Genomic DNA, 15,275 nt, shown 5'->3' on the forward strand with positions numbered 1-15,275 from the left:
ACTGTGAACACAGCAGTCATGCTACGTGGCTGCTCGCTCGTTCCAGCATTCACTTGACTTTAGTTGGGTGGGCTGGACCTCCACTTTGCTTCTCACTACGGGCTCTCATCACTTCCCCTGCAGCATGGAGTGTTAGGGCCGATTGCAGAAGGCCCGGGGATTTCAAGACGTATGGTGTCTTTGAAACGAAGTGCGGCGAGGGCCGGCGTTGCATACTCCAGCTCGACTGTGGATCCTCAATCAGGCTCCTCCTTTTCACTGTGCCACCGGATTTTCTATCGCTGCAGTCTTACTGTCTTGCACCTCCGATCACGACGATTCTTGGCCACAAGTATCCTTACACCTTCCGTCGTTGTCTTGATATGGGCAAAATCTTCCTCGGGGCCAGCCCTTTGAGAGCAAAAATACCCAATTCAGCCCAAAATACAGGTTCTATTGTGCTGAGCAGTGATCTCATGCTAGTGACAAATGACACCCTCAAAGTTTTAGCATATTTATTCTAAGCAGTGAATTTCATATACATTTGGGATTCAAGTTAGAGAATATTACAAAGCATAAAACAAAGAGCAATGCAAAATATAGTGAAACATGGAACTTAGATAAACATAGAGAAACATAGAGAAATATAGAGAAACATAGAGAAACACAGTCTTACGTCCCTTAATCTCAGCCCTGGGAGACCTGGGTTTTTCATAGAAAAACAAGGCTGGAGGACACCGTGAGAGCCAATTCCGGGCACCTGACTGTACACGAATCAAGTCCACAGGCGATCTCCCCCTGATCCCATGTGTGCATGGATATTTTATAATCTCTTGCTGTCAGTCACCATGACGCATAGTTCCAGAACTTTCCCTGTGAGGCTGGTTCATGGAAAAAACCCAGCTCTCTCTGAGATGCTCCCTGCTCGCTCCTACCCCCTCCCTTGGTTCCCATCTGCGCTGGCTGAGGAATGTCTTATCAGTACCTTCCCAGAGAAAAGGAAGATTAGCTTGGAGCCAGGGCTACCGTTAGTGAGGCTGAATATTCTAAGGGAAGCAGGGATGTATTAACCCCATCTGCAAGCTCTAAAAGGCATGCACTCATAGCTTAGTGTTTATAGCGCTTAAGACTGGCTATCTAAGCGCTATATAGGTGCCATGATGTTCCAAACACTCCAAAAACCTATTAGCTACATAGCTGGGGGCCCTCCCTACCTGTCTATCAACAATGCTTAATGTGACCTATTTCATACTAGGCCTGCATATCCCTTGTAGCTCACTACTGCATAATGGAAGTGCTACAACAGACTACTGTCAGCATTTTTAGCACATACTTTGAATACACTATTGGCTTTCAGCGGCTAATGCTGTCATCTAAAGCCCTGATTGGCAAGGTTGCAATTTCGTGTATCACTACATTCCACCCCTATTCAACGTGTGTGCGACAAAATGCTGACTAATACCTATCAATATAGTATTTAGTGCAGTGATAAAGACCTTGGGGCTTTGCAAGGGGTTTAAGCAAACTATCTTCTAGCGGTTAGTTAGCGTGGCATGCAGGGTAAAACACTACCTAAACAAAAATGTACACAAAGTGAACAGTGACATATACCCTTGCCAAAACCTGGCCTACACAAAAAATACCTACACCAAGTGAACATGGGCATTTACTCTAGCCAAAACCTGGCCTACACAAAAAATACCTACACCAAGTGAACATGGACATTTACTCTAGCCAAAACCTGGCCTACACAAAAATACCTAAATCAATTTTGTATAACGGATTGTCAGTTAAAAAGCAGCATGCAGTTAAAATGTCAAGGCAATCCAGTGTAGTCTAATCTACAATGCACTATTGCATTTATGTATGGTTACCAATTCTAAAACCTGGCAGCCTTTCACCCTAAGGGCCTACCCTCCCCCTGATCCCAGGGCATTCAAGCGTGACTATGGGCTGTGTGACTAGACACTTCCCCCAGGTAGGTGGAACCCAACCAGAAACCATCTAATTTCGTGAACAAGGTGAACCCATGAGCACCAGGTTGTCTAAATAAAAACAATTCTACTAATTTACATCAAAGCATGGCATGTGTTATTCATGCAATCAAAAGCAAGCAATTCAATCCATATGTATGCTGGTAACTGTAGCTCTGCGTGCCAGTGTGTGGAGGATGGTCGCCCCCACCCAGTAAAAAGCCAACACCTGCTGATTTAACAATGTTTGCCATACAATGCATTGTGTGTATTTAGCAGTCTTGTTGACCTGCCCTATGGCAGACAAAAATGTCTTCATGTCTAAACTTCTGTCATCTTCAGTTGGCTGTCAATACTTGTAGCAGTGCTGGGCATATCAATGGGCCCCACTAGGCCAGAAGTTCTATAGCAGAGCTGGCATCAGAACCCATAGTGGCTAGCTTATAGTGCACAGTTTCTATGTCACAAGCATATAAAGCTCCTGCAATTAATGAATCTAGCTCCCTAGCTACGCGCACTCTAGTGATGGGCCATAGAAATGGACTCCATTTGTAGCAGCTTGGTAGTACTAAGGAAACATTGCCTCATGGTAAATCTATGTCTAAGTGTATCACTGTAATAATGAAGGTGTGCATTACCAGCCTACAATTTACATGTTGTCTTACTACTGGAAAATCTAACAGGTTCACAGTGTCTACCTTCTGTGACTTGGAGAATACCCTTCTTCAAGTGGGATATCTACCATATACAATAATAACTTTAGCCACAAACACCATACTACTATCCGGCAGTGGCTGTTTCATCACACCATGGAAAAAATTCATTTAGTCAAGTTATAGTCCATAAAATCTTGGCGAGAACACTCGCTGCAGTTCTTGGTCAGAAAAACATCACATTAGACAAATTAAACAAATGGTATCCATTCAGTGACAAAAGATGCCCGACAATGTGCCAGGCCAGTACGCTAGCAATTCCATGTGGATACTCATTTGTAGCGCTTTTCCAAAGAATTATTCCAAATGTCTACACTCAAAAGGTGACTCTTTGCATTAGTGTGCTGGAGACAGCTGTCCCCACAAAAACGTGAAACTGGTTGGTTTAACAAAAACCGTGTCACACTCTGTGTCATAAAATCAAACATCAAGTCAGTCAGGGTTTCATTTACCTGCCTTAAGCTGGCTGTAAAAGTATCCAGTGTTTCAAAGATTACCATTTCAAATTATAGCTCACACACTTGGCAGCATTACTTCAATTAAGAATCTTAACCTACGCACAGGTGACTTTGATGTGCGCACTCATCTTATCTCAAAATAAATTACACTCCTGCTTGCATAATTCTGCTGCCCCAACAGTTCATAAATCATTTTCCTGCCTACGTGCAATGTAGAATATTTTTTTTTTTTCAAAAAACAAAACATCTCTGGTTAAAGCAATTCAGTTGGAAGAGTAAAACCATTTGGTTTTTTCAGATTCATCTCAACAGTGCATTTAAAAACCATTTTTCAATGTGTTAGCATTCAATTGCTGTGTCACACATCTGTTTGTGGTGCCTGATGTTACAGTCCACCACTCATTGTCCATAGTCCTTTAAACAAGAAAGGGCAAAACATGTCAATTAAGTTATTTCCAGCAACTGAGTCATTTGAATGTGTAGCATCAATACTTGATAATTAGCCAAGTCTGCATCGTGCCAGTTCAGCAAAAGTTATTACTCTGTTGGACACTATTCGCAGGTTACAGCATTGAGTGCGGTGCAGGGCACGTTAAAGTTGAAATAGCATGTCGCAGTGGCTCGCTTTCTCTGAGAATGCGTCTGACCCTTCTTTGATCAGTGTCACCCACAAACTGCATATTAACTTTCTGATATTGTAAAATGTCTTGTCGTGCTTTGTCTAGGCAAAATACAAACAGAAATGTTAGGATTTCATCAAAAGTTCAATATCATTATTATCCATGTTAGGATGTCATCAAAACTTCAATATCAGCGTTATCCACCCCTTCCCATAATACCACCCCCATCTTCAAAAAGTCTCATCAGGTAACTACACACTTTGTCATTGCTACTGCAATTATTTATCACCTTTCTGCATGTTTCTGGGGGCTTATTTACACTCAACCATACGGGGTGTAACTGCCTAATCACAAACTCATTTGTGCAATGCAATCATAGCTGGTCAATGGTACCTCAGACTGATCTGTGCTTTTACAAAGCCATATAGTAAGTACCCAGGTCGCACAATGCTTTTCTTTTTCACCAAAGCGATCACAAATGCCAGGCGCCAACTTGCTTCCAGTGTCTCATGATCTTGATTCAGTTTGCCCTGCTGGCATCACTCCATTTTTCAAAGGTAAAGTCTTTCAGTCCAATACCGCTTGCAGTTGTACGAGCAGCTGTTTTTCAAGCCTCTGGTTTTTTTCACTTGTCATTTTTTCCAAAGGGTGTTTGCTGTTTCCTGAACCACCCCTTTGAGTGCGATAGTCTAAGTCAGTTTCTTTTGTTGCTTCAACAAATCATTCATTCTTGCACTAAGCCGTGTGGCTTCTGGATCATGGCTAATGTGCAGTGTTCATGTTGTACTTCAAAGCCCCGCTCTGCGTGTTGTCTCTTGCAAAACGGCTAAGCACTTTTGTCAGTTTTGCTTCCATCTGGAATGCCATAATGTCTTTGTCAGTTACTCCATCCCTGGCAATTTAGCTTGCAGTTTGCCAGATGTGTATTTTCTCTTCTCAAAGCGCCTAGAGGTTTCTTCTCCAGTGCACAGCGCTTTACTTCAGTTCACATCACATGGAGCATTGGAATGCAGCTTGCACAGCAATAGCGTTTCACTTCACATCACATCACATGGGAATGCGGTTTGCACAGTAATGTCTGTTGGAATGGGCAGCTGTCTTTTCTTGGCCCATTCACAGATGCATAGGTAAATGTTCAGATGTGATGTGCCCGTCTGCCATCCTGCATGAAGCCTTTGCTCCGTACCACAGTTTACTGGGCAAATTCTTTACCTTTTGAACAGCTCTCTGTTTTTGCTCCCCCTTCCTCAGGAATGCAGGCATGTTTATCTTTCGTGTGCACCTGGCAGCGCCATGAGCACGCAGCTTATCTCTTTTGCCTATAACTCTTATACTGTGGCGGCTTCAATGGGAAGCACTCGTTTCAGACAGTTCATCCAGATTAACTCTTTCTTGTACTGTTTCTGCTTTTGTTTGCCTTCACGCACCTCGCCCAAGACAGCTTCAAGGCACAAGCTCTGCACACACAGCAAGACTCTTGTTTTCAAAAGCGGCACTTTTCTTGTCATTTTTCTACTCCATGTAATTTTGCAAAATGTCAAAGCGTCTTTTTTTTCTTGTAATGTGCGATCTTTCAAGAGAACTCGCAACCCATTAAATCTTTGTGCTATCTTATCACACACAGATGTTTCATTCTGTTGTACCATTGCCAAACTATAACCACTCAGTTCAGTGCATTTAAAAATAAAAATGCCAATGTTTAGTGCAGCTCCCTGCACGTTTTTTTTTTCTGCAAGAACAACCCACACTCTATTGCTTGTGGGCTGTTTAATGTGTCAACAACATTTTTCCCCATGTATCACAGTCAACAGATCACTATTTCCAAATCATACATCACTTATAAGGCAACAGCACAAATCCATGGCATAGCATGGGGACAGTCAAAAATACTCCAGGGGCAATTTAGAAAAATATAAATTGTTTTTCCCCCCAAACCATTGCAAACTGATTCTGCAATTTCAAATCAATACACAAAAATCGAAAATCCAAATAACATTCACTCACTTTCCTTTTAAGTGAGTCTCTCACCCAATATAAGCATGGCACAGCCTAAAATGCAATATAACCATTTTAGTGTGTTTCCTTTAAACAGAATTTGCCACCATTAGCACATGGAATTTTACAGTTGCCAAAAGAAAGAAAAAACTCTTTAGGCTCTCAGCACAGATGTTACTCATTCTCCTAAGCATGGCTCATTCCCCTTCCTCATTATTCAGGAATGCCAACCCTTCAAAAGCATATATCAAAAAAGCGAACCTTCGCCTCCGAACATTACAGCCCCCACTCGCTAGCACACTGGGGCTGAGTCAATGGTTAAATCACTATTCACAATTTGCATGTCAAATCCCTGCAATTATTTTTTTTTTCCTGCCCTCATGACAGAATAGAGATGAGAGCTCCGTCTCACTATGCATTCCAAATTACAACTTTAAACTTGGGAAACCACATGATAAAATTCTTTTTCTAATTGAGCATACATCTTTCTTAACCATTCATCGGAGTGCTTTAAACAAAGCCATTTCCCGCTCGTTTATTGCCTTGTACTCCCTGGCACCAATCCCATGCAATAAGTCAGTCACGACTGATTTACTGAAGGGAGTCTTAACCACACAAGCTATCGGCCACGGCAAGCCGACACAACATTGCTGCCTTTTGAAGTCTCAGAGCTGCAGTGAGACCATCAAGGAAATGCGACAGCCTGCTCCCCACTCTACACTGTGTTCTCTCACACCATTTGTCATGTCAGCATGGCACTGCTCTTCACAAATCCCACAAAGCTGCCACCAAATGTCTTGATATGGGCAAAATCTTCCTCGGGGCCAGCCCTTTGAGAGCAAAAATACCCAATTCAGCCCAAAATACAGGTTCTATTGTGCTGAGCAGTGATCTCATGCTAGTGACAAATGACACCCTCAAAGTTTTAGCATATTTATTCTAAGCAGTGAATTTCATATACATTTGGGATTCAAGTTAGAGAATATTACAAAGCATAAAACAAAGAGCAATGCAAAATATAGTGAAACATGGAACTTAGATAAACATAGAGAAACATAGAGAAATATAGAGAAACATAGAGAAACACAGTCTTACGTCCCTTAATCTCAGCCCTGGGAGACCTGGGTTTTTCATAGAAAAACAAGGCTGGAGGACACCGTGAGAGCCAATGCCGGGCACCTGACTGTACACGAATCAAGTCCACAGGACGATCTCCCCCTGATCCCATGTGTGCATGGATATTTTATAATCTCTTGCTGTCAGTCACCATGACGCATAGTTCCAGAACTTTCCCTGTGAGGCTGGTTCATGGAAAAAACCCAGCTCTCTCTGAGATGCTCCCTGCTCGCTCCTACCCCCTCCCTTGGTTCCCATCTGCACTGGCTGAGGAATGTCTTATCAGTACCTTCCCAGAGAAAAGGAAGATTAGCTTGGAGCCAGGGCTACCGTTAGTGAGGCTGAATATTCTAAGGGAAGCAGGGATGTATTAACCCCATCTGCAAGCTCTAAAAGGCATGCACTCATAGCTTAGTGTTTATAGCGCTTAAGACTGGCTATCTAAGCGCTATATAGGTGCCATGATGTTCCAAACACTCCAAAAACCTATTAGCTACATAGCTGGGGGCCCTCCCTACCTGTCTATCAACAATGCTTAATGTGACCTATTTCATACTAGGCCTGCATATCCCTTGTAGCTCACTACTGCATAATGGAAGTGCTACAACAGACTACTGTCAGCATTTTTAGCACATACTTTGAATACACTATTGGCTTTCAGCGGCTAATGCTGTCATCTAAAGCCCTGATTGGCAAGGTTGCAATTTCGTGTATCACTACAGTCGTCTATGCTACCATTCTGCATCAAGATTTACGGCACACAACAGGATAATTATGCAATTAGGATAATACAGGGGTCGGAGCAACGCCTAGACCGCCATTTCTTCTTGCTGCTCTACAGCGGCCCTCGTCAACCAGGCCAGGGCATCTTTATTGGAGCCCATCAAATAAATGACAATTAAATCCTGTAACTAATTCAAAATGTATGAATCAAGGGTAATAATCAACATGTTTCACCCAAAGCTTTAAAGACTGCAGCCTTTAGAATGTATTGTAACAGACCCCTCTACAACTTACTTTACCTGCGTTTAAATTCTGGCTCTACTAACGGGGGCTTTTTATTTTTTGGTTTGCACTGGATCCCCTGATAAATAAAGCTACAGTTTAACCTCAATCTTCTGAGCAAATGTCCTGTAATCATCCAGTCATCCCCTCTAGTCTGCAACGTCAAATGCGCTGGAAAGGGCAGTGTAAGGCCAGGAAGTGTCCTTTTAATGCTTCCTTCTGCATTTAGCTTTGACGTATAACTGCATTTTAAAGAGTATTCCATTTCAAATGGATTCCTTCCTCCCACAGATTGCTCATCATGAATAGATATCCTCCAGTGCAAACTCTTCTTCTGAAACTTTTTCAGCCACTGTGAGCCCCATGTGGCTCCTTGCTGGCTCTGCTCGACTGATTGCTCACCTATGATGGGCAGGATCTCTAGGGCAGTGTCTATGGAGCCATTGGTGCCCCACTAGTTTTTTTTAAACTGTTACTGTGCCATACCTTATCACAAGGTGGGTGTCAATCCCTGTAGGGACGACTTGAGGCAGATGTTCATCACTGACCCCCACATGGTCTGCCTTCAGTGCTTGGGGAAAGAACATGATATGGAGGACTGCGATTAGGTCCAGTCTATACATTGAAACCCCCCCCGGGAGCATACCACTAAGCTTTTGGAAAACTCAATCATTCAATGGGAGTGAATCACTCCTCAAGGGAGTACAGACATTGAGCAATACAGTTCAGGTGCATGTGTCTGGGACTGGAAAGAGCAGAACGGCCACAAGAGGTCTTGTTGCACAAGCAAAAAGTCTGGAATGCCACTCTTTCTACTCCTCCAGGGATGATGAAGATTCTTCTGAGGAACCGCAACCTTTGAATAGACCATGCACCACTCGTTCTTATAAACCTTAGCAGTAGAAGGAATTCAACAACAGATGCTAGAGATCTTTACCAACTTCGACTTCGGTCCCGACGTCAGTTGAGAAGTAAAAGCCATCGCGCTTGGACAAGTCATCAGAGACGCCACTTCACACCGCAACCACACTCTTGCTTGCTGCATTTCGGCCCTGGAATTCGAGACTGCTCCCATCCAACGCCAGACATCGCTGCCTTCGAGTATCATAGCCCCAGTGCCAGCAACCTAAGTCTTGGTGCCAACTGGTGCTTACACCTCGCTAGAGTTTACTCTGACTCTGAGAGCTCAATTGTTTATGAAAATGGGCCTGATCTTTGACGTTGAGTTGAGCCCTTCCTTTATCGGTTGAGCCCCTGGATTCAGGAATGGTGAAGGACTTTCCAAAGAAATTCTAGGACATGGAAGCTGCCCCAACTGATCGGGCCTCACAACTTCAGGATCTTTGTGTGTTCTGGATACCTACCCTGAGAGCTGGACTTCTTGCAGGCTTCTGCATATGGCAAGCCACATGTCTTGTTTTATGACTGTTCCTCCTGTGACCCTTTGGCCCAGTGGATTGCATTTCCTGACAATAACAATGCTCGCAGTCTTGGTTACATGACCCTGTAGTTAGAGAGCCTTTAGTTCATCACTCTGTTAAATTTATAATACGAAAATGAGGATCTCAGAATGGTGCTTTATTTCGCATGTGCGTTGAAATTTTGGTGTTTATCTGTTCCGTGTCCTTTACAGTACTTTCTGAATGCGATTGAAATAAAAATAAATATTTTTTGCTGACTAGGCCGATTGCTGAAGTTTAGTGTGAATCAGGGGGAATTCCAAAACATGACTAGTTGCACTCTTATTTTCAATTTAATCAATATGAACTGGTTTAGGATCAAGTTAAAAATGTAATTATGCCTAAGGACCCATGTTTTCAATTTTTACTGATTTTTACACAGAAATACAGACGGAAATCATTCTGTTTCCTTTCAGTATTTTTTTGTAAAAATTGAAAAAAGTGGAAATGCAGGTCTCTTGGTCAGTGCTCCAAGTTGCCAATCATATCTTGAAGGCTGGTGTCTGAGCAACGAAACACAGCATAGAGGATACAAAATGAATATTTTTCTTTCACTTTGAAGACGTTTGAAAGGCTCTAGCGTTGCTGCTTAGAGCAACAATAGCAGGAGCAGGCTTTTTGTTAAAATAAAAGTTGATCATGGCTTGAAGCCCAGGAACCTAGCTCTATGAGCACCGAGTTAAAGGAATCAACGCACTACATTTTTAATTTCAATAATTGTGGAGAAATACTAGTTGCAGCTTACTTTTTTATGAAGCAAAAAATAAATGTGGATAAATACAGATACAATTATTAAAAATAAATATGGATAAATGTAGAAGGAAATATTGAAAAAATAAATACATGAAACAGGGCCCCTTAATTGTAACCAGAACGTTTAGTGGTAATCACTGATTGTGTTACAATTCCTACTCATTGATAGACGGTAACAAGCAGGGGTCAAGTCCTAAAAATTAAAGTGGGGAGACTCAACAAACGCAATGGGATGTGACGTCGGCAGGAATTAACATATCAAGGTGAAATATGCACATTTCATTAAATTGGCTTTGCATAGCCACCCAAACTGACCAGGACGAATGACATTTGCCTTTCATAAAATCAACACACACACAAACCAAGAGAGGATATTTTCTTCTAATAGTGTTTTTGAAAACTATAAAAGGTGTGCATGGTTTAAACTCCAAGAACCAATAAAAATATTTTCCCTGGGACTTGCAGTACCGAAATGGGACATCACCTTTAGTTGTTTATTTTTCATCATGTTTTGTAGTGCAGTGGTGAAGTCTACGGCCTACAAATCTGCCCACTGCGGTTTGATCCCCAAGGTCGGCTTTAATTCTTACATTCAAAGAGGACAGTCACTGTTTCTCATTTTAGCTGGGGGGACTGAGTCCACCCGCTGTATAAAGTATGGAAACTCTGTTCCCCCGCGTGTATCCTCGGCTTGAGCCCTGGTAACAAGTGCTGTGGATGAAGTTTATAATATGGTTCCTAGGGGCCCTACTTCTGTAATTTCTGTGTGCACCTGTGTGTGTGATGTGATGTCATGTATTGAGATAGTGGTCAGTGTGTAATGTGCACGTAGAGTTGCATGAATTGGCTTAGCTAATTGAGGGATTGTGGTAGAGTGTGTGTGTGTGTGTGTGTGTGTGTGTGTGTGTCTCTATCCCTGTGGGGACCTAAACCCAAGTCCCCACATGGTAATGCCTTCCAAATGACTTAAAACAACTTAAAAGACATCTGTGCCAATTTTTAGAACTTGCTAAATGCGTCTGGCTGCTTACCCAGGGAACATTGGATGTTGTGTGAATCTTGACACATTGGTCTTCCATTTGCCATGCACCCACCGGCGCCTAACTTACTGCATTGATTGTGTATGAACCATCATGGGGGGAATCTTACATATGGGTACAAAGCACAACACCACGTGGGGGGGGGGGTGTGTGTGTAGTTTTAAACTTTTGACATATCCTTATTTTTAGAGCAGGATGTAGTATTGAGGTTAAGTTTTTTGTTGTGGCATTGTGGGACTACTGAGTGCAGGTTTGGCAGACTAAGACATTGTACTTATAGGACTATGTTGCTTACCTCATCTCGTCAGGTGGTGTGTTGTTTGGTTGTGTGTCCCCGCATTGTGGGGCTATCCCAGTCCATGTGTGGCTGGCCTTGTCTGTGTGTGGCAGATTCAGACATGGACGTGTGAGTAGCAGTTAGTCTCGGTATTGTCGGACACCTATGGTTCCTGTTTGAGTGCTTTCCATTTAGAAGTTCTTTAACATCCCTCGCAACCATTTATCCACGGTGCATGTCTGTTCTTCACAAGTGCCTATCGAGCTGTGAGCGCTGGTGTATTAGTGGTTGTCTCGGCAATCCAGGACTATTATTGATGGGTCTGTGTTTTACTGGTCAGCAAACATGGAAAAGTTAATAATGTTGGCTTGCTCAGGGAATGTTGAGTGGCTTTTGAATTACTTGAGGGGGCCGGTGTGGGGATTGCGGGGGTGTGTGTGTGTGTGTGTGTGTGTGTGTGTGTGTGTGTGTGGCAGCGTCAGTGTCGGGGTTGAGCCAGGCTGAATAAGGTGGCCTGTTGGTGTTTCCTGTCTTTCAGGAATTGTTGCTTCCACATGAATGTGAAATTGATCGTGATAGTGTGTGCACCTGCAAGACTCCAGTGTCATTTCTTCGTGATTCCTGCTTCAGGATGCAATATCAGTGTTATTGCTCGGTTATAGTATTGTTTTGCAGGTATCCTCAATGCTGATGTTTTCTGCGGCAAATAAAAGATTTGTATAATGCTAACCTACGGCTCGTGTTGTAAAATGCATTCAAAATACATGTTTTTGCACCGAGAGAAACCCGAGATGTGTTCTGGCTTACCCAGTGCTTCTTTTCTCTTCGTGTACTGCAGCGTGCAGATTGTGCCGTTGTTTCCTTAAATTGCATTACATAGTTTCACATGTCGATCGCTGGCTGGGTGTTGGAGCAGTGAGAAATCCATGCTGCCTTTGTTTCATGCCAGTGGAATGTCTCGCATCCTGAACACGACCATGTACCACGCGTGGGGAAGTAACCATTTTTGTCTTCTTTATTTTTCAGTTCTGAAGTATCATATTCCGGTCTGGGCTTGATGGGGATAACTGCCGACGAAAAGGCTTACCGTTCTCATCGAAGTTAATTAACGTTAGCAGAATAAAGATTGTTTACCTGTGTGGATGTATTTATGTAATTATTTCAGGCATAAGTCATTTTTTTTATCCTTTTAAAGATTGCGATAAATTATAACTGATTATAATATCTGTGTGAGTATCTATTATTGTTGCATTTTTTTCTTAAAACTGCCATTGTTGCATTGTTACAGGTCACGAAGCAGCAAACTTTGGGCTTGATTATGAAAGAATTTTTAAATTTGCCTAATCGCAAAAACTTAGTGCAAGAGCAACTATTGTCTTGAAAACACATTTCGTGTATCCATTGTCCCTGCCTACTTGTAAGCGTTAACTCCATTGTATGTAGCAATTAGGGCTGTGCAGAATAGCTTGTTTTGCTAGTATTCGGCCGAATACCGAATAGTTTGTCAACTATTCGGCCGAAGCTGAAAATGAAGCCAAATAGTTGCATTATTTAATACATCGTGTTCCAAACTTGAAAAAACACACTTATTAAAAATAAAAAAGCACCATTTTAAATGCATTCTATACTTTTATTTCTTTTCATTGTAATCAATGCAGCATCTTTATTTAAAGTATAAAAGCCAGAAAAAAGCAGATTTCACCAAAATGAAGGGACTAAATGTGCAGAAGTTTGTTGCATATTCACAACCAGTGCCAGTCAAAGTAGGAGACTTCACAAATGCAAAAGGACTAGGCTGCAATGAACAAAATGTATATTGCAATATGCAATTGCCTTTGACGCATTGCATTCTGTATCCAGTTGCAAAGTCGCTGCAGTGGAGTTTCGAAACTTCTTTGCAGCTCACATAGAAATTTATAAAATGGTTCATGTCAGCTCATGCAGGACACAAGTCAAGAGGAAATCTGAAATGCGTGAACTCCATCTCACAGCTATTCACCAAACCGCCTCATAGGCCAAACAAAGGAGAGGACTCCTAAGGGAAGTTTGTTTATGTAACTCTGATGGCCACCAAAACAATTAAACAAATTATAGCAGTGCTAGAATATACTTTAAAATTGACTTCATACTTGATCAAAATATAGTCCTATTCTAATATATTTGCTGCAGTTTTCCACCAACTTTGCTGTTTTGTCAATTCCGTCTTTTTGCCTTTGTAGTACTGTTTTTGTTTTGATTTTTTTGGGCAATAAAGAAAGCTTGCTGGATAGTCTGGTGTGTTAAAGCAGCGGTGACCCTGAATTAATCGGAGTGGCTGGCAAGTCTCACACGATTCAGCCTTTCTTTCTTCAAAGGGTAATTTCACAAGCATCACATTTTTTCTTCAAAGCAATATATATATAAAACATAGACAGGCGTGCAAACGTACAAAGAAACCTACCCCATATATTGAACTGCAGCCCTATGGTGGCTTTGAGAGTGAGCTTTGCAAGATCGTCCTGTCTCCACTCCCTCGTCCAGTTGTGTTCATGCCGAAGTCTCCCCTGTAGAGTTTACACCCATTTCTTTAAAAAAGGCTAGTCTGACCTCGCTCCTTCTCCAAAGCACTGCCGGTATCCTCTTGCCCCTGAATTCAAATGCTGCTAGAAGTGATTAAACAGCAATTATGACCTTCACGCATTTCTTAGTAAACAATGGTCCACAATCACTCATGCTGATGGTAAGGTGATGTGTCTCGGACTGGTCTGTTCCTTTGTCACCTTGGCAGTCCGTAGACTAGCTGCTAATATGTTTGTCAAAAGAGCAAGATACTCATTTTGAGAAACAAGCATGTGAAGGGGCTTAACATTTAGGAGAGCCAAAGCACATATCAAAATCCCTTTCATATATTAACTAGACAGAAAAGCCCTAAATGCACATTCTTATTAGAGAATTGCTTTATGACAGAATTGAACCCACTGCCCCTAGCCAAACCAAATTAAAGACACTTTAAAGGAAACATTTCAGAGGAATAATCCTATGTTTTGCACAACAAAAAGGCAATTTAATCACTACTACCTGATCATTTATTTTTGTATTCCTCATTAAAGCAAAATCATTTTCTGGCTCTGGCTGCCTTCATTTTCTGATTGATCCGAGTAGGTGTAGGGTGTTGCAGAACTCCAGGAAGGGGATTTGCGTTGTTTGGGTGGGAGGTGGAATGCCATGTATGGTATTTGTGTTAGGGGGTGGTAGGCCCCAAGTAGGAGGTTTGTGGGGATGTTGGAGAAGCAGGATGCCAGTAATGGGGGCTTGCACTGTATGCCGGCAGTGTCAGTAATGGTGCCTTTGGTTCCAAGACTTACATGCTCATTTTGCCGGTTCAGGCAACGTTTGCCACTTGGAGCCAAGCAAGCCGGAGTCTAAAGCTCAGCTCTGACTTGGGCCATCCCAGGAATTCTCTGGCTCTCCCAACTATACATCATACACATTCCAGCGACAGAGCATAGCTCTCTGACTGTCTCATACAGAGTCCTCACACCTATCTTTACCCGCTGTCACACACTGGCCCACTTTGGGACTGGAGGGATTACCCAACATACATTCCTCTGATAGGCCTTTTGGGTGGGGGCATATTACTCTGCCTGACATAACCGAGCCCTGCTAGTCTCCACTACCTATTGTGAATTCTTAATGTTTCTCCATGGGCATAGCCCATAGGAACAAATGCTCACTTTTCACTTATCCTCGCTACTCCTTCTCACCAATACACAAACATATGCACCTTATCATTCCTGATAAAATATCAGGGAATGTTAAACTCCTGACTCAAGTACTTAAAAAAAGAAAAGGGGGGACTACGACGTACCCAATGGGAAGTGACATGACAGGAACTGAATGTATCCTA

The 15,275-nt window shown here is 42.4% G+C and overlaps 1 protein-coding gene across 3 annotated transcripts in view; it reads left to right on the top strand.

Annotated features, from left to right (window-relative positions):
- REXO5 (RNA exonuclease 5) overlaps nt 1-13,009 on the top strand; it is a 1,375,618-nt gene extending 1,362,609 nt beyond the window's left edge. For all 3 annotated transcript variants that reach the window (XM_069647648.1, XM_069647652.1, XM_069647651.1), the window contains one exon: nt 12,416-13,009. In XM_069647648.1, coding sequence (XP_069503749.1) covers nt 12,416-12,494 — 79 coding nt within the window. In that variant the 3' untranslated portion in view covers nt 12,495-13,009. The remainder of the gene's footprint in view (nt 1-12,415) is intronic.
- The last annotated feature ends 2,266 nt before the right edge of the window (nt 13,010-15,275 follow it).

This window comes from Ambystoma mexicanum, chromosome 2q (genome assembly GCF_040938575.1).
Source record: "Ambystoma mexicanum isolate Mex_15411 chromosome 2q, UKY_AmexF1_1, whole genome shotgun sequence".
Classification (NCBI taxonomy): Eukaryota; Metazoa; Chordata; class Amphibia; order Caudata; family Ambystomatidae; genus Ambystoma; species Ambystoma mexicanum.